Genomic DNA, 24,709 nt, shown 5'->3' with positions numbered 1-24,709 from the left:
AGATAGATAGATAGATAGATAGATAGATAGATAGATAGATAGATAGATATGCCACTATTGGTCAATATTTTTCAAGTGGGAGTCATGGCCCCACTTAGCCCTCCTTTTGGAGCCTTTTGTCCCCTGGGAAGCACAAAAATATAGAGGTCCTATATCACTCATAAGCAATTGAATTAATGTTAAAAAGAAAGAAAAAAAAATCTATTTGATTTGGCGTCACCACAGCATCCCCAACATCTACCGTCAAAACTAGGTCTTTACTGATATTTGAGGCCCTAAATTAACTTTTTATTACACATTTTCCAAACCTGGAATAGTTATGAGAAACTTTTATAAACTATATGATAAATTTCCTTTGAAATGTAGCTAGCTTACGCTTGTTTTCCACAGTATACGCTCGTTTACTACATTACCCATGGTGCATTGCTGCTGCTTTGCGACATTTTACCGCAAACGTCAGAAGTAACGTATGACAGGAACGTTGTGTAGACAGAAATGTTCAACAAGAAGCCACGGAGGAACTTTCGCCAGAGAAAACAGAGCTCCAGCGAGGATGAGGACCAACAGAAGAACGGCGGAGAAGGAGATGAACCCGAAGAGGCTCCGTCGGTGATAAACAAGCCTCCCAAAGCGGCGCAGAGCCGCGGCATCTCCTGCAGCTCCAAGCGGGAAGCGACACCTCCGCAGGCGGACAGCAGTGATGGAGAACCCGCGGCCGAGGCGCTGGAAGCGATGGAGGACAGAGATGATAAAGATGGGACAAAGACGACGAAAAGCTCCATCCTTAGTTTTACAGACGACAAAGAAGGTAGCTAAATTAATGCGCTAAAGTGAAGAAATAAATATTTTCTGTCATTGACGGACAGAAAAATCGATGTTTTCTGTCCGTTGAAAGATGGCAACGGACATAAACGTTTACCTACAGTGTAAAAATATTCTTTTTTTTTTACTTTTCACGTTGTAATTTATTTGGGTCTTTCGTGACAAAAGTACATGTATTGACTATTTGACTGAAATAGTCGTCCGATTCAGAACAGGGGTCTTCAACCTGCGGCTCCGGAGCCAGAAGTGGCTCTTTGGATGATCCACAATGGCTCTTAATATCTCTGACTTAAAACGATAAACAATCAACTGTTTCTAAATACAAATTTTAACACCAGCTCGTTTAAGCAGTTTGTCCTTGTGTTATTAATTTTCCATAACATAATGACTCTAAAAATACCAGTAATATTGTTTTGAGATCTACTTTATTTTGTAATTAAGTTGGAAATTGTGTGCTTTTTTCATTTTCATTAACTTCCACAGAAAGATATCAATCATCTTTATTCTGAAACCCAAAAACAGAACTAAAAGGCGAATCTTTGAAATGACAAATTTCCTAAAGTAGCCTTTTATATATAAAATAAATAAATACATTTGCTGTTCTAAACCAGTCTTAATTCGCTATACTGGAGGCAAATATGGCTCTTAGGATTATAAAGGTTGCAGACCATTTACCTTAAAGTTGGATTAGAGCTAAAAGGTACATGCATAATGCTCAAAATTTCAACTAAAAACTTTTCATTTCTTCTTCTTGTAGCAGAAGAATCAACTTTTAAACTAAAGAGGTCCTCTGATAAAGCTGTGGTGTTTCAAGCCAGGAAGAAGGAGGCCCCAGCCACCAAGACGAGCCTCAGCAAAGGTAAAATCTATCTAAGATTTATCTATCTATCTAAAATAACCAAAATGTTCTCCATTTTCTGATTCCTCCTTTCTCTAAATGTATATATGAACTTAAATTAAGTCCAGGTCAATATTTATCCTTTTAAAATATATACAATTTGCTTTTGAGATAAATAAATAAATAAAAACCTTCTTTGTCCATAAACTACTCAAGTGGCATAGTTTTAGCTTCACCTGGTTCAAATTCTGTAAAAAATGTTGCATTTTAAAATACTTATCTTATTTAAAAAGTGAGTTGAATTGTTTGTTCATTTGCTTCTTTTAATGTATTTCTAATACTCTAATAAGCCTAAAAAATCTACAGATTGTGCCAATTTATCTGATTACTCATCCGAATAACAGAATACTAAAATAATTTATCTGTAGCTCTACCTATAATCATTGTGTGTTGATCAAATTTCTTCTGCACTGCATGTCTTCCAGCTTCTGGTGGTGCAGATGCCCCACCATCTGTTTCTCCCAGTCATGGAGACAGCAGTGAGGCTTCACCATATTCTCAGCATAGTGATGATGATAATAACGATGGTGACGATGATGATGATGATGACGATGACGTCAACAGTAACGATGGTGACAATGACGGTGAAGGAGGTTTTGCTAGATCACCTGCAAGTAGCTCCAACTCTGACTCCAGCTGCTCTGCTGCCAAACCAAGTATGTCTTCATGTTTATTGAATGTATTTATTAAAAGAAGTTGTGATAGAGAAAGCGTGCTCAAAATCTGTATAACTTTTGGCTCCTCAGCCGTTATCCCTAAAGCAGAGGAGATACACGCGGCCAGGAGGCAGCGGCGCGCGGCGCGAGCCCAGAAGGAGTTCATACCGTTGGGTAGAGATGGCCGGAGCTCCGCTGGCAGCACCCCCGATCACTACAGCCGCGACGATGAAGAGGACAGAGTTGAAAATGACGACGATGATGAGCCAGACGACCATGAGAGAAGAATCGAGTTCGCCCCCCGAATAAAGAGCATCAGGGAGAGGATTGCAGAGAAACTAGGTAAAAACGAGGTGATACCATGAAAGAGAGCAACCAGAGATACTGTGAGCTTCAGCAAATAAAATAGAATAAAAGGCATCTGTTCAGAAGTGGAAAAAAATTTAATCTAAGTAAATACAAAAAAAGATTCAGTGTTGTCTGTTTTATATTTTTGGTGTAATAATAAAGGAGGAAGTGATGGAAGTCTGTCAGCAACTGATGAGGAGGAGCAGGAACTTTGGGAGCAGACACAGATTGAAAAGGGAGTCAAGAGACGACCAGGGGAACTGGTGAAAAATAAAATAAAACTATTTCTTCCCATTCTTCTTCATTTTCTGCTCTCTGTTTCTGTTTTATTTTCCTCTGTCCAGTGTGATCTCTTCATGCTCTTTATCCCTCTAATCATTTTCCTATTGTCAAGTTTGACTATTAATTGGAAAAGAAACATTTTTTTAACAGAAAGTCTCTTTTTTCCCCCCCCTTCTCAGAGTCCGTCTGGCAGCGAGTCCAGCAGCTACAGCAGCAACAGCAGGCCAGAGAGAGGAGGACACAAAAAGAGACTAACAGGGGCTAAGATCCCAAAGACCCTTCCTCTTGTTTCTGTCTCAACGGTGAAGAAAAGGATCACTAAAAAGTTTGTTTTCCTGTCATTTACAATGCCTGTACTTACATCACATCATAACAATCCACAACCACACTGATTCAGACATAGATGAACACATGTTTAATGTATTTTCACTTCAAACCTTGGTGTAGCTGCAACTAGCAGAATCACTGTTCAAAACTACAGTTTGTATCTGACTAGTTAAAGTAAACTAATGGATGCTTTTCTGAACTGAAGTTAGAATGTAGAAACATTTATCTAAATACAACCAGGTGTTTAATTATATTTAAAATCAGTTGTTTGATATAATCAGATTGGTAAAAAGAGCCATAATTAATGGTATTGACACAAAAATTCAAAATGCATAAAATAAGCTAAATGTGCTTTTAATAACAGTTTTAGTAAAGATATTAATTTTTGACTTTTATTTATACAGTCAAATAAATACTGTGTATTTACAGGTTCTCATTGAGTTCTCATTGAGATTCAAGATCTCATTTACAAGAGAGACATGTTTTAATAAACAAAATTATAAACACAGTAACAAATAAAAATTAAAAAATGTGACTCAATTAAATAAGCTAAACATTTATTTACCGCAAAAAGTTTCCTACATTTTCTAGCAGTTCTCTTTTCCTTTTTCTTTCTGTTTCTCAGAGCTGAAAATATTTCAGAGCTGTGAGGAAATACTGTTGAAGCCTGTAGATACCTTAGAAGTAACACAAACATCTTGAAATTACACTGATAAGGACAAAAATTGATACTTTCAACTCTTAGTTATAGTTAAAGGACTTGCCATAAATTTACTGAAAATAAAAATGGATTTCTCAAATACAAATATTCAAGTTTCCTTTCCCTGTGACGTTCTTTATTACAGACTTTTTGTTTCATCGAATATAAGATCATTTTTCCCCCGATTGTGTTTTGTCTCTAGACTGGACTCCTTGAAGGAGGTGTACAGAGCACGGCAGGCGGAGCTGAGGAGGATGGAGGGCGACGCCGAGAACGCCAAGAGTTCATTAGAGCTGCTGGAGGAAAGTTCCTCTGAGGCTCAGCTCAGGTTTTACAGAACCATGATCCTCTACATCCACAACCTGGTCGACTGTCTGCAGGAGAAGGTCTGAGTTCACCAAGTTATGATCTGGAAATAAACATTATTGTAAAAAATTATGAAAACAATATGTGTCGCTTACAAAGAAGATTATGTGGAAAAGCTGCTTGATTGAGTATAAAGCTTGATTAGTGATATTTAAAGGGTGATCTATTTATGCTTCCAAATAGAAGCATAAAAATATGCAAAATGTGAATTTTGCATATTTTTATGCTTCCATTTGGAACTCTGCTTCTGAAAATTAAAAAAAAGCCGTTTTTGGCAATAACTTTTTTTGCTTAGTGTGCAAATCCTCCCTGCTTGTTGGTAATTGATGCGCACTGTCCATCACCTAGCAAGCCCAGCGAAACCTAACCCGTTACTTAGCAACCCAAGTTCCAGCATGTTTGGTCAGCTGTTTTTTTTTCTGCAGTATGTGCTGTGAAATGGCTGCTGGAAAAGACGAGTGTTTTGTTGTTTACTTACCATTAAGAAACCACTTGCTGCATTCTTGTTGGTTGAGCAGGAGGCTCCACTTCTGCTTTTCAAAGATGTACAGTTGTGTAATTGTGCATCTCTTTGCAGCCATTTTCACATGCGCGTAAAAACGTTGAGTTGGGAGCTACTTATTTGGATTTAAAGTAACAGAGGCCCTAAACAGCTAATTCTGTCCATTGTGAACTCTTTTCAGAACTGACAAGAGTAAAATCACATTATCTAAGAATGATTTTATGCAAAAAAATTTATAAACATATTTTGTATCGCCCATAAATCTATTCTAACCTGTTTGAGGAAGCATGATGGGACACCTTTAATACATTCTTTATTTTTTAATTGATTTAAGGTTTTATCACTAATTTCTTGTCTTTAGATTGTTGAAATCAATGCCTTGGAGCTGGAAATGCACACTCTGTTGTCTGATCACATGGAGGCGCTGTTGGCTCAGAGGCGAAAGAGGATAAAAGAGGAGGCTGACCGGCTGCAGCAGCTCAGCTGTAAGTATTTGCTCTATGTGATGCAACCAAACATCCAGGAAGTGATGAAACATTTAAACTAACTCCTTGTCTCTTGAAGATAACACAGAGGAACAGACTGGCAGCTCTGATATTCAGTGGTTAGTGAAATTTAAAATTACTTTCCTGTTTTAACTTTTTTTTTCTACAAAAAAACCATAGTTCTTACTTTTAATTCTTTTGTGTGTGTAACCTGCAGTGAAGTGGCCAGTAATCTAGAAGATTTTCATTTACCTGAAGATGCCAAGCTTTCTGAAGAAGAAGAGGAGCAGCTTCAGGAGAGAATATGTGAAAAACAAATCTGTTTTATGAGCCTTCACTTAGAGCAAACTGCAATCGTTGTCAAATACCATGGTTCAGATATGCCCGTTATCGATGATCAATTAATCTAAAGTGCCATGTAACATTTTGTGTCAGGTGTATTAAATACTGTGGTTTTCTCACATTATTTCATATAACATAACAGGAACATCTTAGGTAGCTGGATAGAAAAATAAAGATTAAAATATGTGAAATATTTAATGCCCCATTGACAAAGATGTTCATACAGTAGTTCTGTCTGGTGGCTCCTGAATAAATTTTAAAACTTTGCTCTATGACGCCCTTTAACTCAGGACGGCCCTCAAAATCAACCTTACTTATTAGAATCATGTTGGCATGTTTTTTCCCACTATGTTACAAATTTTTCCCGTCATCTCTTTCGCTTTTCTGTCGTCACGTCATCGCCTTCGTAGCACATCAGTCATTTTCTGTTGAAAGGTTGACGCCGCCTCATAATGTAGTTCGGCTGAATTTGCGCCATTAAGAATAGAATAGAATAGAAGTACTTTATTCATCCCAGCAGGGAAATTACTTCGCAGTAATTGAAACTTCAGGAATTCAGGTGAAACTTCAGGAATTTGTCGAGTGTTTATTTCAAATCAGAACCGCATAAAGTGCATTTTTCATTCCACATCGGACTCTGTTTGGACCGTTTATGGCCGCCATCTTTGCGCCTGTAACAACGGCAAGGATGACCAGAGGCGCCCTCTGGTGGTTGGCGGCCAAACTACAGCACTGAAGAACATCTAAGCTAATTTAGTTAATCCATTGAAACTAATTTTAAATCTAATGAACTGTTAATCGATAATTAACCATAAGTCAATTAATTGTTTGCTTTCCTACCACAGTGCACGTTGCATTTGTACTCTATTTGCTAAAAGTTTACTGTAGGTGCTTATTTTTTGTTTTCTACTTGATGGATTGTCTCACTTTGTGCCTTCTATGCTCTCTCTTCAGCTGATGTCCAGTCGAGAGCTCAGGCGGTGTTTGCTGACGTCCAAGACGACTTCTGCAACGTTAAAAAGATTCTGTCTCGATTTGAAGAATGGAGGAGGTCGTACTCTGACTCCTACCACAACGCCTACATTTCACTGTGTCTGCCCAAGCTGCTCAACCCCATCGTTAGGCATCAGCTGCTGGTGTGGAACCCGTTAAAAGTGAGAGCAGAGATTATAAACGATCAGGCTTGGCCAAACACGTCGAGGTGTTGATCATTTCTGTGTTTGTGTTACAGGACGTTGGTGGAGAATTTGAAACCCTCCCGTGGTTCACAGCAGTGGAGACGTTTTGTCACGGACACGGCCATGAGGAGCTGGAGCACACAGACAGACAGACGCTCTCTAACGTCATAGAAAAGACTCTTCTACCCAAAATAACCAGTAAATATCACACACTTTTCAACATTTTACCAATAATGTTAACTTTTTAGATCCTGTCAAGGTGAATTGATGGAGCTGTAGTCTGTAATTGTTTTGTCTATTGCTTACCATTTTGTCTGTAGTTTTTTTTTTTTTTTTTTAATTTTCACTTCATGTTTTCTGTCTCGGGTATTATCCGTAACGGTCAGTAGCTAAAAGAATTAAGAGCCAGGCTTTCAGGAGTCATTACTTGAACAAATTAATTTCATAGTTTTCACTGAGTCCGTAATCAAATCACAGTAACTAGTTTAAGTGAAGAATGCATAAAACCTTTGCTCAGAGAATTTAGGGAACCAAAGGAAACTTTGTTTTTCTTTCCTGCTTTTCACGAACACAATTCTTCAAAAATTGTATTATGCTTTTTTTTAAGATTCAATTTTATTTATTTTTTAGGTGCATGGTCTTATTCTAATTGTAAACTAAAATATAAAAAAACATATTTGCAGCAGGAACACAGACCAAAGTTTAATCTTTTTAAGCTCACCGTATAAGGATAATTTAAACATCAGAGAAAAGATAAAAGTGAACAAAAATAAAAAAATACATACAAAAATTTAAAAAACACATACAAATAGAAAGAAAAACAACTTTCCCATCCTTCTTTCTCACATGTCTCTCACTTCTTGTGTACTCTATCTCTTACCCTACTCTATCTCTACACCAGGGGTGGGCAACTCCAGGCCTCGAGGGCCGGTCTCCTGCAACTTTTAGATGTACCTCTACTTCAACACACCTGAGTCAAATAATGAGGTCATTAGCAGGACTCTGGAGAACTTGACTGCACTGAGGAGGTGATTCAGCTGTTGGATTCAAGCGTGTTGGATCAGGGAGACATCTAAGAGTTGCAGGACACCGGCCCTTGAGGACCAGGATTGCCCACCCCTGCTCTACACTCATATATCCATCAGCACATATTCACGTGTATATGTACCTAATTCTCAAAGATTAAATTATGAGATGTAGCACCAGTGAGCTACTTTGAAGCTATATTATGTTTGTTTTTTTGCACATTACTCAAAACAAAACGGTAATATTTGTGTTTAAAGGCAATTAATATGTGTCTGCTTGACTAACGTTTTTAAAGACGCTCTTAAGTTTTAGGAGACTACAAAGAGATTGTGGAGAGGTTAGATTTCACATTAACAAGCAATGTTTATATTTCTATGTAGCTTATTTTGTACAGATTGGAACAAATCTGCTGATGGCTGTGGCAAAAAAAGATACTTTTTTATGTCAGAAAATGTGACAGAATGTAGAAAATACCCCAAGCTGGGATTTAAATTTTGGATTTAAGCTGGAAGTTGACAGTTCTGCTACCACTGCTTCACTGTGCTGCAGTGTGAGATTGTACTGCTGCCATCTTTACCAGCAGAGAGTTTTCTGTTTCTGTACATTTTGTCTGTCAGGGCAAGTGAATAAATAATTTGTGTTTTTCTGCGCAGGCCATGTGGAGTTGGTGTGGGATCCTTTTTCCAACCAACAATCTACCTGCCTGTCTGCTGTCTGCCACAGGCTGAGTGAGGATTACTCCATCTTTGAAGGCGAGCAGAGTAAACCTGTTAAGGTGAAGCCAACTAGCGTTACATTTATTATGTTTAGGTTTTGATGCTTAATTCCAAAGTTTTTTTGTTGTTGCTGAAAACCTATTTTTTTGTGTGTGTGTGTTGTCATTCATAATACTAATTAAACCAGACTGCAGTGAGACTTCTGCGACCCGCATTCGCAGAGGAACGTTGACGGCACATAGTGTGTGTGGAAGTAATGGTGTATGGAGTCATTTATGCATCAGTTTAAAGTTTATTTAGCAATTAAACCAGACAAAATCATATCAAAAATGAATAAAGCTAATAAAAAGAACATTGTGGAGCATTGACTGCAGCTTATGTAAAGAAGTCTGTTTGGATTTGTAGTCAAAAACACCGGTGGTCTGATTGTGATCTGCTTTAGCGGAGCAGACTTTGTTCATAAGGTCGTAATTATAATTTTCATCCATTGTTTACATCCTGATTTACTGCCTCTGGCTTTTTATGGTGCAGAAATATGATGCATGTCTCAAATTAATGACATAGAAGTTGGATAAAATGCAACATGACCAATCAGAATGCAGAAGTTTTGAAAACTATTGGACGTGTATCCGAATTAGTACCACATATGGAAGTGGCACAGATTGGATATTTTTGGATGATTAAAGAAATTGGGATGTTGAAACTGCAGTGAAATGGTCAGATATTGGTCACATATAGGCAAAAAAGAGGATTTGGATTTTATTCACCTGCTGTGTGAATGTAGCCTATGAAACATGCATCAGATAAACTGTATTTTCTGTTTCTTGCAGGGATTTATTGAAGCAGTGGTTCATAGGCTCAGAAGCTGTGTAGATGAAGACGTCTTTATCCCCTTGTATCCAAAAAAGTCAGTATACTAGAGTCATTGATCATTCACTGATTGGATTAAATTCCTTGTCTATAAAGGATCATTTTATATTATTTTGTGCATCATCATCTCAGTCACATTAATGGTCCATTTGTTTTTCCTTCCAGGCTGCTGGAGGACAGATTGTCCCCTCAGCGCCGCTTCAGAGACGAACAGTTCTGGATGGCTGTAAAAGTAACTAATGCACTAACAGATGTCTCAGATTTTAAATGTTGTTGCCTTTAAATGTTTACAGGCTGTTTTTTTTTTTTTAAGCTAATCGGGATTATATTATGTTTCTATTAGCTGCTGGGGAATATGGGCAAATGGGATCTGCTGCTTCCTGAGTCCATTTTGAAAGAACTAATGTTGGACAAACTGCTGAACCGATACCTGATGATTACCTTGTCTAGTGAGACGCTGTCAAGGAGAGTAGTTTCTGCACACAGAAAGGTATTTAAATATATCTAAACACAGAGTTTATCCTGGGATCTGTTTGTAACCTTTTCTTTGGCTCCAGATTGCAGAATGTCTGCCTGACTCTTGGTTTGAAGGAGAAAGCGTCTGTTTGCCTCAGCTGCAGAATTTCAGGAACAACATTGTTCAGAAAGTTCACAGCCTCTGCAAACAGCAGCCGCCTGAAAGTCCCAGCAGCAGGTAATACAGCACCTGTGTTTAGATTATCGGTCAATGTCACGTTGAGTCAGCAGCCGCTTACTGCGCATGTCGCCTTCAGAACGCAGTCGAGAATATATTATTTTAAATATTTACAAAGTGGCTAATAAAATAATTTACATCTGGCAGCCAGCGTAGATCACTCCTCTTCGCCAGGCGCAACTCCTATAAGCAGCTTTGCGGCATCTGCAGATGTTAGAAGTTTTATTGTTAGCCTCCCGTTATCGTAAACAAATTGCTTTAATGTTGCTAGCAAGTAGCATCCGACGTTTGGGGCGTATTCTCTCGTCATTTATCGACTCACTTGCAGCTTATGAGTCATTAAGGCGCATCTCATTCACTGTCAATTTAGTAGCGTAACGTATTTTATCACGCTGTGATAAACAGTTGTAGACCGCTGACAACATGCTAGCTAATAGCTAGCAGCGAGGTAAATGCGGGTAACCATGGTAACCAATAAGCGGTTAAAGGCATTCCCGGCTCTTGCTGCAGTTGCGTTGCGGACGCATCCGCTATATTTATAATCCCTCTGTAGGCTGATGGAGATCCTTCCTCGCTGTTAACAGCATCAACTTCTTCAAACTCTGTCTGCTGCAGGTCTGCTGTGGTCGAAGAGCTGAAGGTTCTCAGTAGGCTGAGATGCTATGACTCCATCTTGGCTCTAACCGGGAAATACCACTACGAGGACGTCATCTACTCCCATCAGCTACTGAACCAGGAAAGAGAATGAACAGGAACTGGATGAAATAATAAAGACTCAAGTTAAACTAATGATCAGTAAAACACATGGAGCTGTACAACAAATTATGATTTTAGTCTAGATATTTTTTTTTATGTCTAATACAAATTGTTATATTTTCTGAATAAATGTTGGAATTTTGTTTATTTCTGAATTTTGTCTATGTCAGGTATATAAAATTATATCAGGGGTGTCAGTCATTTTCAATTTGGGCCAGATTCAGATTATGAATGCTTTTGCCAAAAGGTATTAATAAAACTATTAACTTTTGATATTGGAGCTTAAATAATATTAATATAATATTAATAATGTTAAAGCATGTCCATAAATGCACTCAGTACTAGGGTTGGGTGATATGGACTTTGTATTTTATTGCAATATTTTGTGGTACTACAATGATAAAGATTATGATCGAATATATATTTTTTAGGTAATCAACAGTTGTCTTGGTGGAACCAATCTAGTTTCCCACACTTTTTCCTTCCACTAAAACATAAAAAATATCTTTGGGGGTTGGTTAATATTCCTAATTTCAGAGTTTGTTTATGTTACCTTTGAGAATTAACAAATTGTCATTCTAAAATGTGGGAGCATTATGTTGCACCTGGATCATCTTCACCATTATTAGTGAAACTGAAGACTTACTGTTATTTTAACGTAATGGTGTGCATTAAAGACAGGACCTCTTATTTTTGCTGGAGACATCTTTATTTATGAAGCAAACAGTGATGCAAAATAAAGCCTGAACAATGCACAAAATGCTCAAAGAGGTCTCAATTGAATTGCTCTGATCGTAATTTCCATGTACAGAGCAATATTTATCAAACTAAACACCATAGAAAGTTTAGTTTCATCAAGCATCAAGCTGTTTGTTGAACCAATAACAGGTAGCTTAGACAGACCACTCATGACTTTAAAGAAATATCACATGAATAAATGCAAATGTTGCAGCTTCTGCCCTCACCTAATGGCTTTAAACCAAAGAAATTAGAAAGAAAAAAGCATTCAACATGTAAATCTTTAAACTGTAATCCAATTTATCACCTACTTTTACCTCATTAGTCCTCTATTTGTACATATAGATCATAAACTATTAGCAAAAACTTTAAGGTAGAGGAGCTTTAACATGTTTTGTGGAAAGATTTGATGGGCTTTGGTCAAAAACAGCTGTGCAACATTCAGAAAACCTGTTCATCCTTTGACTATCTGTTAAATGCTTTTTATTATTTGTGTGACAGTATACATAAAATGTTAGTTTTCTCTTTATTATCCGTGTCCAGAGGCATGAACTGAACAAAATTCTCCTGAATACTTCCATTATCAGTAATCATGTCAGTGGAAAACCATGCAAAACTTAACATTTCTTTTAGTGTCCTTGACAAGGAAACACAGCAACAATTGTGCTCGGTTTCCAAGTAAAATCTTCGAAGTACTGAAGGGAAATCTGAAGAGGTTCTGGCTGCAGCAAAGGATTAAAAGTGGAACACATCACCAAAAACAAAATTTGAAACTTCCAGAGTGTTTTAATCAACAAAAAAGTATATTTTTAAGCTTAAAGTTTCCCAGTTATAGTTTTGCGTGTTAGTAAATGCTCACAAAAATGTCAGGGTTAGACGACAGAGAACTGGATGCCATGTTTGTTGAGGCGGTCGACGAGGGTGGTTTTGGCGAAAGCAGCTCCTGGAGAATAAACTCCTCCCCTGGAAAAACAAGAACATGTTTCACTGAAAAACAGATTCAAAAATGTTTAAAACATTTTCTGGTTTGTGTTCTGAAATGATGCTTGGAAGAAAAATAAAGCTATTTTTGTGGTGAAATCCCGGTTGATTAAAACTGTTATGCTCTTTTACAGCATCACTCATATATTTTTTTGCTTTAGTTGTAATATAATGCAGCCACATTTTCTCAAAATCCTGCAAACGTTTTGACTTTGGGTGAAAAATATGCTGCAGGTTTGGTGCAGATCCAGGTCTTTCTCCCTTAAAAAACCTAAATCTAGTACTCTAAATGTGCTAATCGTGTTAGTTATTATTAGGTTTATATGGAAAGTACAAGTGACAAACTGAATTTAAAAGTCAGTGGTGTGTTTAGTGTTAGAGTGGGAACTCACTTCTTGGGCAAAGCTGCCGGTTCGTTGAGAATCGTGAGAGCAGCTTGCACCATGGCAATGGGCGTGGCCACATATCCGACCTCTGAGTAATAAAAAATAAAATTAGATGAGCTTTACTCACTAACTGCAAGTTAATTTCCATTTCTGAATTTTGATTTTTTTTCCACAGTGGTTACCTGGTCCCTGAACTAGAGTGCGGATCTTGGCGTTAGGTTTTCCCAGCGCGGGGTCCTGATCGTTTGTGTAACCCTCGCCATAGAAGGATAACTGGAAGGATGATCCCTCCATCTAACAGAAACATATTGATTTCAATGAGTTTTGTTTTGCATATTTAAGCAAATGGGTGTTTAATCCTGACATCTTGCATTGTTTTACCTGCTTTCTGGTTGGTCCGGCTTTCGAGAACATTCCAAAGGAGAAAAACTCTGGATACTAAACAGAGAAATTAACAAATTAGATTTAAAAACCAGAGTTACACTGCATAGACAGTGCTTAATGCATATTCCTCGTTTACCTTCATGAGCAGGTTGCGTCCACAAGTGAACTTGACCAACAACCAGAACATCATGCCAGCAAACATCAGCTTGATGATGCTGCCAATACCTCCAACTCCAGCATACGCTCCATACTGGACCTGGGATTTATAGCAGGAGGAAATCATTCAAATATTTAGTTCAAACTACCTAATCTCATTGATTACTTTAAACATTTGGGTTTAACATGAAAAAAACAGTCATTTCAGCAAAATCCAGCCCCCTATGACATTTAACAGTCTATAATAAATAAAATATTTGGGCTTCAAAGCTGATTTAAGAAACAGGGATGGACAAAAATCTTTAAAAACAAGTCAAATGTTTCTAAGGTGAAGAGTGGCTTGTTTTATTTTCAGTTCCTAGGGTTGAAAAATAAATCAATAACAAATATTGTGAAAGATACATGATCAATATCAACAGATAATACATCTGATAGAAAATCCGATGTTCAATATATGAAATATTCACTGGACTCCGATCCAGCACCGCACGGCATTCTGGGGGATGTAGAGGAAAGACTTTTTAACCTCTCAACCTCTCATGGCCTGGTAAGCAAAGTGAGTGGAATCAACTCACTCGCTCTTTGGTTACCTAGCAACTCACTCACTCTTTGGTTACCTAGCAACTGCATGTAGGAGTAACTGCCGCAGCAGCAGTTTAAAGTTTCCCCACTGTGACTCATAACTGTTTAAACGATGACATGGAGTAAAAACTGTGGATAAAACATGAAAGCTCACTCCACCAGTTTTGTACCATTAAAGATATTTAAAGCACAACACTAATCAATAATTATTGGTATTGACTAATATATGGAGATACGTTTTCCAGCCATCAGATCTACTTTAAATTAATAGTTCAAGGTGGAATATCTTGAAACAAGTCAAGGTTTGTCCTTAAGAAGTAAAAAGATCTTAAATCAAGTTTAAAATGTTTGATTCAAGTAAGTTGAACTAGTTTTGAAATTCCTTTGCAGTGTGGAGGAGAGATCTTACAGAACTATTACTGTTAAGAATTGAATCACTAGTAAAAATAGGTTTTATTGGCTGATATTTTCCAGTTTCCTTATTAAAACGCTGCGTTGTGGCACCGACCGGCGTGGCTTGATGTTCCTCTGCCAGGAAACGCTGGGTTCTTTTCACCACGGACGGATCAGAACCCATGAAGGGAAGCGCGTACTGCTGGATCTCATTACTGTAGAACAGCGCTCCCCTGCAAACATGCAGAAATGTGACAGTCACATTTTATGAACACTTACTGAGAAGGATTATTAAATAGCTTTTTTCAGACCTCCTGTTTGTCCTCAGAATGCCTGCAATTTCAATAAATAACCAGTTTTAGACTCAAAACTAACTGAGAATCACCTCAGTTGTGGAAAAATGCCACTTTATCAGATTCATTTTTGTACTTCTACATGTCCAGCTATAGAAAGGACAATATGTTAATAACACTGCTACTGCTAACAACAACACAGATTTAACCTAAAGAAATATCTAGTTCAATGGTGAGTTTCTTTAAGGTTTTTTAATAGTCCTAAAAGTTTTTTATATTGACTTTATAGGGATTTTATGTGACAGTCAAAGTTTCTACCAGTTTGGACAAATAAACAATAATTTCTAGGTTTGGATACACTCAGTCAGCTCAAATAGGGAGCATCTGTGGACACAAATGTTTATTTTTTTTGCACAGATTTTCTTTGACTGGGCCATTTTTGCAGATTAATATGCTTTGATCCAAAACATTGTAGTTCTAATTGTGTGATTAGGCTCATTTTCCTGCCCCAGTCTCAGCTCTTTTTCAATCTTTAACATATTTTTTTCCAACATTGCCCCGTATTTTCTTCTGAGGATAACGTTTTGGTGAGAATAAAATAGAAGCCACTGTACCTGCGCCGCAGCTTGGGGCCAACAGTGGGGAGAGGTTTGTGGTTAAACTTTCTTCTTAGACTCTGGAGATTCGGGCTGTCGGCTAAGCCAAAGATGGCCGACTGCCAAGTCCCGTCATGGATACACCCACCCTGACGAATGAACACAGACAGACACAAGTCCTGATGAAGTGCTAGGCAGATATATCACTAACAAGGACAACGAAAATTAGAAAAAGACTGAATCAACAAGCTGGCTCAGTACACAGACTTATGGGTAATGTAGTATCTGACGTACCTCAGGTCCTATGCCGATAGTCAGAAAGCTCTCCACAGCAGTCAGGGTGCCTGTTCACACAGACAGGTTAGCATAATGCTAATGGTGAGAACTGCAAAAACAGCTTCTAGTGCAAATATCTATGTACACTTGATATAAAACAAAACCAACTTACAATATTTCTGGAAAACAGGAGTTTGTTTTAAGTCAAGAAGATAATGGTTAGATTAAATATGTACTGTATTTACTGAATCTGTTCAGATGAATATATCCAGTCTTACCCCTGAACTGATCTCGTGTGTAGATGACTCCCATGTCTGCAGGAATGGAGTCAAACCCACAGCTTCCAATGACGAAGACGCCTTTCTCTGCCGCCTGGCTGCTGTAGTTCAGCTGCATGCCCTCCAAAAACTGTCCGACAAAAACACCCAGAAGAAAAACACAAAAAACACTCCAGTGATTCTCATATACTGCATTTAATTTAACATATTTTTAAACACAATGAATATTAAAGGTGAGCTCTTACGCTTCATTGAACAGGTTCGGATAGGTTTATAAAAAACATGTTTATTACATTTTTTGTACAAAATCATTCTTATATAATGAGATTTCCATCTGCTCAGTTCTGCCCGTGACCATCTCCTTGCAGAATGAGCTCATTTTAGGGCGTCCTGTCACTTCAAATCCAAATAAGCTGCTGCTGGCCACGCCCCCATCTCAACATTTACACTCACACATAAGAATAGCTGCAAACAAATGCACGATTATAGAACCGTACATCTTTGAAAAGCAGAAGTGGAGCCTCCTGCACAACCAGCAAGAATGCTGGGGTGGTTTCTGGATGGCAAGTCAAAAACAAAACACTTGTCTCTTCCAGCAGCCATTGTACAGCAAATACAGCGGTAAAAACCAGCTGACCAAACATGCTGGAGCTCCACTTGGGTTGCAAGGTGATGGGCTAGGCTTGTGTTGCTAGGTAACAGCGCAGCACACATTGATTGTGACTTGATATTTGGAAGGTTTCTGAAACGGCTCCTTTTCCAGACATTAACTTATTACTGTCAAAACTGCTTGATACTTTTTTTTATGTGCTTGTGCTGTTTTTACAAAGAGCTGAGGCCCAAATGGAAGTAAAATAAAATGAGCAAAATGTGAAATTTGCATGAGAGGTTGCATTTTTTAAAAAAAGTTAAACACAGATTTAGTTTTAATCGCTCTCATTTTAATGTAATGGAGAAGATTTCAGGAATCAAAAGAGAGAAACCTTAAATTAGCTTGCGTGTCAGCAGGACGTGTTGAACCCTGTCCAACAGGCAGAGAGCAGCTGCTGTCATGTGGACGAGTTGGAAATAATTTCATCCTAACCAGCTGCCGCATGAGAATCAGCGTGTCTCCAATTTAATCCAAACAAACAACTTCAAAGATGAATGTCAGGACATCTACAGGACAGCACATGTTTCAGCCTGAAGGCCTCGTTTAATTTGATTTTTAAAAAGTTAATCTCCAATCATTTTTTGAAAATTGTGTAAAAAAAAATGTTTGAACAATCAGTAGCTAATATCTACACCAAACTTTTTGAATCGCATAAGAGCTAACATCCCATGACTTGAAAATCTTCAGGGACCAAAATTTACTTTTTCTCTCCAGTCAAAAACACAAAACTAATATTATTGTGAATCATTTCTCGTTTACTTGCAAAACAATAAATTAGTCAAGTAATATTTTGATGAAACTAACATTAGTATGACGTTTGCCTTAATATGGTATTTAAACTTTTTGGGTCAATTATTTTCTATTTTATTGGTCTATAAAATGAGCTTTTTTTTAAAAAAAAAACTTTGCTGTGTTCAGCTGGACATAATGGATGGGTAAAAAGTCACAGAAAAAAACACTAATAAAGACAATAAAATTCAGTTTAAAAACATTTAAACTCGCCTTAAACAAATACAAAACGGTCCGAATTTGCACCTTTCCTCCTCCACAGTCAGGGGCCACACAAAATTATTTCAAGGGACACAAAGGGCCCATGTGCCGCACTTTGGACATCCCTGATCTACGCGCAGACTGAGATTAAAGAAAACAACACCATCAGGGAGGCGTGGCGGCGTTGCGCTAACCTGCGGCTCTCCAGAGATGTCGATGTGGTGCGCTCCGTTCTCCACGCAGGCTCTGACCACGGGCTCGCCAAAGAACCGGTACTGTGAACACAAAGACAGACAGAACCTCATCCACACCCTTCTGACACACTTTAGTCCCTCTTTACCTGGTACAACTGGGCTAATCTAGAAATAAAAGCCTTTCCTTGTAGGTAAGAAACAATTAGTGTTGACTAACACCCCAATTAAAATTCAATATAAAGTTTCTATTCTAACATTTCTTTCTTCATGAGATTCTCTTTAGCTTTGTCCTTTTCTTAACCTGCCTTGACTATATAACTGGACTGACTTGTTTATAAATAGATTATTTAAGTGCCTTTAGATAACTTTTTTTTGTAGATTATCATAATAGAAATAAATTTAATTGAATAAATAATTCATTCATTTAACTTATTTTCTTACATGCACCGACTGTAGACAGTGAACTTCAGCACTTCAGCTATCAGAACCATCAGCAGATGTAATACAACTTTTCGGGTCATTGACCGGGTTAGTTCTGTGAGTTAATTTATAGTTGTTAGAAATCTCTTTAATGGCTGTTATATTTTATTTAAATACCAAAATGCAAACAACTCAACTAAGGATTTACAGCTGCTGAATGTCATTTTCCACATTTAAAACTGATACATGGAGACACTATAAATATTTTACATTAGAGTTTAGGGCTGTAACTAACAATTACTCTAATAATCAGTTAATCTATCAAATGTTGGACAATTAACTGGCACTTTTCTGCCCATTTTTCATTAAAGCATTTAGGTCTTTATTAAATAAAGTATTAGAAATGCATTAAAAGATGCTAATAAATAATTAAATTCAATTTTTAGAGAAGAAAATAAACATTTCAGATAGCAAAAGGTGTGTAATAGAATATTTTTAACTGAAGTTGAAGCAGGTGAAGCTAAACCTGGAGGAGTTCTGGGTTAAATATATTTATAGACAAAGTCTTTTTTTGCATCTTAAATGCAAACTGTATGTATTTTTGTGTAGTTTTATCTTAATTACTGCTCTGACTGTGTTCTTTCAGCAAAATGGGCTTGTTTTGAGTCTGTATACTCCAGTTAACGATTAATCGCTTACTAAATTAGTTGATGTTATTTGAATATATCGATTAATCCGATTAATCATGAATTATATAAAACTAATTGAATTATATAAAACTTTGACAAACAGCTCCAGCTCTAGTAACAAAGATGATCTAAGACATCACTGCATGCTAAGAGTATTCACAAGATTTTTTTCTATTTTCAATAAATGTCTTAACAATAAAAATGGTTTTAAATTAAACTAAACACAACATTAACGGTGTTTGAACAGTGTTGTAGTCAGAGTGACAGATTAATAATCTGATTATTATGGGATGTTCTAAAGTGATAAATATCTGGTTTAAATCCAGCTGGACTGACTAACTTGAATAACAAGTTTCAGTCCTACCAACAAACACTCCTAGTTCTTTGGAAACCACAGTCTCCAAATAAATTTAAAAATATAATATGACTTTTTTTCTCTAGGGAATAAAAATGTGATAAAATTTAGGCTAATTGTAGAAGACGAATTCTTTTTGATTTCAGTGTGTTGCCGGAGTCTGAGCCAGCTGCGTCCATCTTGGTGTAAAACACAAAACTGCTACTGTAAAAATGACTCTGGCTGTTTCACAATGAAGCTGATTGTGTGCTGCAGTCAGTGTCTCTCCTTGCCAGTGCAGGCTGCTCTGTGTTCCCTCTGTGCATGCGACGCCACAGCGACAGAGGAAAACAGAAAGCAGGAGGGCAAGATGAAGCGCTACACTTATGCCAAGAGGAGATGCCAACATGTCAGAGCCGAGTGACAAAGTGATGTTAAGAATTAAATTCTCTGAAACGAACAAACACAACAACATTTCTGTGGAATCGAATGCTTACCGGGCCGACACAGTTCAAAACGATCACGGCCTGCTTGCACATGGCTGCGAGGGAGTCGGGTTCGCCTACGTCCGCCACGATCACGTCCACCTCTGTCCGGAGCTCAGGCTTACCTGTGAACAGAAACACACCTGAACGACGGAGCAACACTTGGATTTAGAATAAAAACCAAACATCAACGTTTATCTGGCCGTTTGGACAAAAGTTGTAAGAACAATGGGCGAAAAAAACAACAACCTTACTGTGTGTAGACCGATAAACATCGTTTGTTATGAATTAAGGATGAGTATTTATTGTATCGCTTATTATTTATCATGAAAAGTTTCTTAAGAATTTTGATTTATATAAATTTCAATTAATGATGTTTAAAATCCTCCAAAGCTGTCTGTATTATTAATTTTACGAAACCCCCTCCCATTTCTTTTTCATTTCAATAAATATCAATAAATTTGAAAAATATGATTAAATACATTTCCTGTGAGCAGTTCAGTGATTCACACTTCTTTTTGTGACTGGAGTAAAGAAGCATATTCAGTCACCTAAAAAATAAGTAATAAATACTTCTTATCGTTATCACAACAGTGTTATAAAATACTGTGATAAAACTTTAAGTCGCTGTCATCCAACCCTCTGATGAATCTTCTTCTTGCTCTTTCTTGTTTTTGGTAAATAAAATACAAATGTTTAGTCCAAGACAACATTTCTGAACAGGGATTCAAAGTAAAAAAGTAAAAGAACAAGACTGTAGAAGACGAATTCAAAACACTGAATCTAATGTGAAAAATACTCAAACAACTCTTTAAAAACTCTCCTTCTGTGGCGCTCTGCCACTTTTTAATCTTTTTAAGTCATACTGTTAAGTTTTTTTTTCAGTATTCCTGTAGGTTTTTCTAATGCTTTTTGATTTTGAGCTGATATTTTACATATTTTCAGTTCAGTTTGTGAAACTACGAGAGCATATTGCTCCGCTGTTAGTTGAAGAAAGTGGAGGAAAATAGGAAGTGAAGGGCATCTAATCTAATATAATTATGTTTAAAATGATCAGCTGGGATGTGCCGTGGTGGCGTAGCGGTTAGCGTGACCCGTATTTGGAGGCCTTGAGTCCTCGATGCGGCCGTCGCGGGTTCGACTCCCGGAGCCGACGACATTTGCCGCATGTCTTCCCCCCTCTCCTTCCCCGTTTCCTGTCAGCCTACCGTCATATAAGGGACACTAGAGCCCACAAAAGACCCCCTGGAGGGGTAAAAAAAAAAATAAATAAATAAAATAAAATGATCAGCTCACTGCCAGGGAAAAGTGAATTACTCAGCTTAAACATCGAGTATTTCTCTGTGGATTAAAACAAATGAACCTGACTTTATAAAAAAACAATTATGATTAACATAAATCAAAATTTATGTTAGGAATGTCATCTTATAAACATCATACTGTACAGAACATGGACATATTTTACAACCAACCTGCATTTCTTTTTTAAAACATTCAAATACCGTGAAGAACTGAATTTTGGATATCCAGTAGCTGCAAGTTTTATTCGTGAAATTAATTAGAAATAAAACAGTTAAAACACATAACCATGTTTGTAAATAATCTGGTCCTTCGCTTAACATTTAGATTTTTTTAGGCAAGAGGAGCGCAGTGGAATAATTATATTTTTTTAGTATCCTGAATTAAAGCAAATCTTTCCTGTCAAAATGGCTCTTAAAAAAGATATGTAGGTTTTCAAAACATTGCTCCAATAATTATACAAAATATAAAAATATATATCTTACTACATGCTGAAAACATGCTAAACTAATTTGGAAATTAATTTACAAATTACAATTAACAAATCTAGTAAATTTTAACATTTCGACAAATGAATGAATGAATGTTTAGCTCATGGAAAGCAACCCCCATGCATAGATTATGACACCCTATAATATAAGTTTTCATACCTCTACAATAAATTCAAATTAAAGCTTAATTGACCAGCTCAAAAAATAAACAAAGGACTCATAAAGATGTGGGCCTTTGATCACATTCAGAGATCGATTCACCTGGTCCAATAAAAAGGCAAAATTTACATTTAAATACGAACCCAAAGCAGGTAAACCTAAAAGACGTGAGGCGAAACGCAACTGACTGAATTACAGAAACATTCTGTGAAGGCTTGACTGTCAGATTCCTTAAACTTAGTGAGAACAAAACAACAAAAGCATGAATCATTAAAGCTGCTTTTCAGTCCGTCCTGTTTCAGTCTGAAAATAAATACAATGTAAATAAAAAGAGAAACAGCACAGATGATTAATGAGTCGGATCTAATGTTCTGGATAAAGCCATTGAAGGAGTTACCATAGTAACAGCTATGCCAGTTATTACAAATATGCTTCAGTAGCAGTCTGAGGCGTCTGCAAGGCAAAGGACACATTTTTCTTCCAACTAGATAACTGCGGTGGGACAGGCCGGTGCATTAGCAGCTGGTATGTCCCCTCAGCTGTCGAAGAGGAGGAGACCAGAGAATTACCCTCTAATCCTCTGGAAACTTTTGTTACCAGGATGACAAATTAATAGCTGCTGCTCCCGATTTGCAACTGAACTGGATTTTCCATCAGTCTGGTTGACATTATTCCATGTCATAATTGCATTAAAATGAATGCAATTCCTGTCTTTGTTGAAAATGAAACACAACTTAGTAACTGATTTCTTACTGGAATTTTGAGTTGTAATGATTTTCAATTGATTAGCAATTGAAAAGCTAAAGGAATGCATGAGCATGTTGGTAGATAAATATTCTCCTAATGAAGTATTCTATCTTCTGAACACTAAATATTAATTATCTGCAAGTTATTTTCATTATAATAGAAATGAAGGCTTGAAAACATCAACCTGTGTGTAAATACTCTACATTATTGTGAAGTCAGATATTTTTGGAATAATTTGCGATCAGGAAAAAGTGTAACATAAAAAAAAATTACTAGCCAATGAACAGAATAAAAAAGGTATCATCAGTTTAGAAATTAAAATTACAGCCAGTTAAAAATAAACTCTCAGATATGAATTTTTAACACGATTGTAATCAGGGACATATAGTGTAGATTATTTTGTGTAAGAGAATAATGCTGTTTTGTTTTGCTTTATTGCACATGTGCATGTTTAAAGTTGAGTCTAATGCTCAATAAACATATTATTACGACATTTATTTCATGCGTCCATTTTAATGCAGTTTGTAACAGGGTCAAAGTCATGTCCAACTGTTCAATCTGCATGAATTGCTTCATCACCTTGAGTTAAGCAACATCTCTGAATCAAGCCTTCCACACCAACTAGAATGCCTTCTCTTTGTCTAAAAATCAACAAATTGACCTAATAGTCATACCTGCTGCTGCATTAGAAACAATCTGCACAACTAATGTGACTAATCGGATACATACTGAGGACTCCAGCGGCCTGCTCCAGAACTTTTTCCAGTTTCTGCTTGCTCCTGCCAGCCACGGCCCACTTCAGGCTCCCCTTGGGTCCCTCGGACGCCGTCCGGGCAACCTCCTCCACCACAAACTGCCCCGTGAAGCCAGAGGCTCCGAAGACGACCAGATGGTACGGCCTGCTGGAGGTTGTCTCTACCCGCGCCATGGTACCAGCAGACACTCAGACGAACAGAAGAAGCTTACTGCGACACCTTTACACACTGACTGTCACAATGAAGGGGGCTGTGCTGCCCGCTGCGCTTTTCACAGCGCTGCTTTGTCTACTTCCGTAGCCAAACTATGCTAATACGCTAACAGAAATGTACAACAGCCACGCGCATGACAAAGAGGTTTCGTATAAAGAAAACGTGTCATATTTTTGCATTATATATCACATGTTTATTTTTCTAACGAATCATACATTTGATCAAAATCCGTCTTGCTTTTTTAAAATTTTCCAACATTCATATTATGTTAGCGGAACGACTTCCTCAGGCTTCTGATTGGTGTTTGTAAACATGTGACGCCCTGTCAACGACAGGATCGTACGTCAACCTCTCCGCCATGTTGTAAGTGGCATGTTGCTTCGAAAAAAAACAATAGTTCTTCGATTTATTTCATGCTCCTTAAATATATCTTTAAGTATTTTAAGATTGGCAGCCATCATTATATATATTTCATTTTTAAATTACCTTTAAGCATTTATTTATGATTATTTAAATATGCCATTGATAGTACCAGGGAATATATTGAATTTAGGGCTACAGAGTGGCGCAGATGGTAACTCTGCCATGCAGCAAAAAGTTCTGGGTTTGACTCTTTCTGCATGGAGTTCGCATGTTCAAAAGATTTTTTTTAAATAACTGAAATACAACGGAAAGAAAAATACATTAATAGCTGATACATACAGTATATCTTAATGCTACACTAAAAAATTATGTGAGTTGCTCTGGATTTTATCAAGCTAACATATAAATGTCTACCAAACATATAAATACTTACAAATTTGGTTTTCCCTGCTGCAAAGCGTATACAGTGCGTTTATTGTGTTCACCACCTGTTTACTTTCTCTTAAATTCCTGTTGACAAGGTTACCGGAGAAATACGTCAAAGATAGTCTGCCGCTCAGAGCGCTCACGCTACAATTTTCGAACTATATGATGAACTTATTTACCAACTTATTAATGTAACTTATTTGCACTATAAAATGTACAGTATTTGACTGAATGGCGTCAGAGTGAAACTGCTCTTCTAGGTTTAATGGGTCTATTGTATTTTCTCTGCAGATTAAACCATTTGAGTGAACATTGAAGAAACATAAAAATAATGTAAATGTTTTCATGGCATGCCTCATTGAATAACACATGCTGACTTCAAACTCATTAAACTGATTTCCCATGTTATTAAGTAGCTATATGTAATTACAAGAGATGATGCTAGGAAGTAAAATGACTAC

General features: G+C 37.2%; 2 protein-coding genes across 2 annotated transcripts; one reads left to right on the top strand and one right to left on the bottom strand.

Annotated features, from left to right (window-relative positions):
* The first annotated feature begins 444 nt into the window (after positions 1 to 444).
* LOC102233898 (GC-rich sequence DNA-binding factor 2-like) lies at positions 445 to 11,658 on the top strand. The gene is made up of 18 exons (XM_005796225.2): positions 445 to 808; positions 1,580 to 1,681; positions 2,146 to 2,376; positions 2,467 to 2,718; positions 2,887 to 2,987; positions 3,186 to 3,331; positions 4,236 to 4,419; positions 5,263 to 5,386; positions 5,466 to 5,505; positions 5,604 to 5,692; positions 6,683 to 6,882; positions 6,960 to 7,104; positions 8,586 to 8,707; positions 9,479 to 9,555; positions 9,684 to 9,750; positions 9,862 to 10,008; positions 10,076 to 10,212; positions 10,828 to 11,658. Exons 1-18 carry the CDS (start codon positions 496 to 498, stop codon positions 10,958 to 10,960), a joined length of 2,610 nt encoding a protein of 869 aa, XP_005796282.1. The 5' UTR covers positions 445 to 495; the 3' UTR covers positions 10,961 to 11,658.
* sccpdh (saccharopine dehydrogenase (putative)) lies at positions 10,931 to 23,550 on the bottom strand. Its single transcript, XM_023331742.1, has 13 exons — positions 23,221 to 23,550; positions 19,808 to 19,920; positions 17,868 to 17,948; positions 16,032 to 16,161; positions 15,772 to 15,821; positions 15,496 to 15,626; positions 14,704 to 14,821; positions 13,594 to 13,713; positions 13,455 to 13,511; positions 13,256 to 13,367; positions 13,080 to 13,161; positions 12,566 to 12,669; positions 10,931 to 12,428 (listed from the first exon to the last, which is right to left on the bottom strand). The coding sequence occupies exons 1-12, from the start codon at positions 23,417 to 23,419 to the stop codon at positions 12,579 to 12,581; spliced, it is 1,284 nt and encodes a 427-aa protein (XP_023187510.1). The 5' UTR covers positions 23,420 to 23,550; the 3' UTR covers positions 10,931 to 12,428; positions 12,566 to 12,578.
* Positions 23,551 to 24,709: the final 1,159 nt, after the last annotated feature.

Source organism: Xiphophorus maculatus, chromosome 4 (genome assembly GCF_002775205.1).
Source record: "Xiphophorus maculatus strain JP 163 A chromosome 4, X_maculatus-5.0-male, whole genome shotgun sequence".
Classification (NCBI taxonomy): Eukaryota; Metazoa; Chordata; class Actinopteri; order Cyprinodontiformes; family Poeciliidae; genus Xiphophorus; species Xiphophorus maculatus.
Note: the sequence above shows the minus strand (reverse complement) of the source record. Positions and strands in the feature narration are given on the sequence as shown.

Excerpts from the sequence above, each read along its gene's own strand:
- LOC102233898 (XM_005796225.2), top strand. The coding sequence starts at position 496 with ATGTTCAACAAGAAGCCACGGAGGAACTTTCGCCAGAGAAAACAGAGC. Across the intron at positions 5,387-5,465 it reads CCGGCTGCAGCAGCTCAGCT|ATAACACAGAGGAACAGACT; the intron begins GTAAGTATTTGC and ends TGTCTCTTGAAG. Across the intron at positions 10,009-10,075 it reads TAGTTTCTGCACACAGAAAG|ATTGCAGAATGTCTGCCTGA; the intron begins GTATTTAAATAT and ends CTTTGGCTCCAG.
- sccpdh (XM_023331742.1), bottom strand. The coding sequence starts at position 23,419 with ATGGCGCGGGTAGAGACAACCTCCAGCAGGCCGTACCATCTGGTCGTC. Across the intron at positions 13,512-13,593 it reads GACGCAACCTGCTCATGAAG|TATCCAGAGTTTTTCTCCTT; the intron begins GTAAACGAGGAA and ends TTCTCTGTTTAG. Across the intron at positions 13,368-13,454 it reads CCGGACCAACCAGAAAGCAG|ATGGAGGGATCATCCTTCCA; the intron begins GTAAAACAATGC and ends TGTTTCTGTTAG.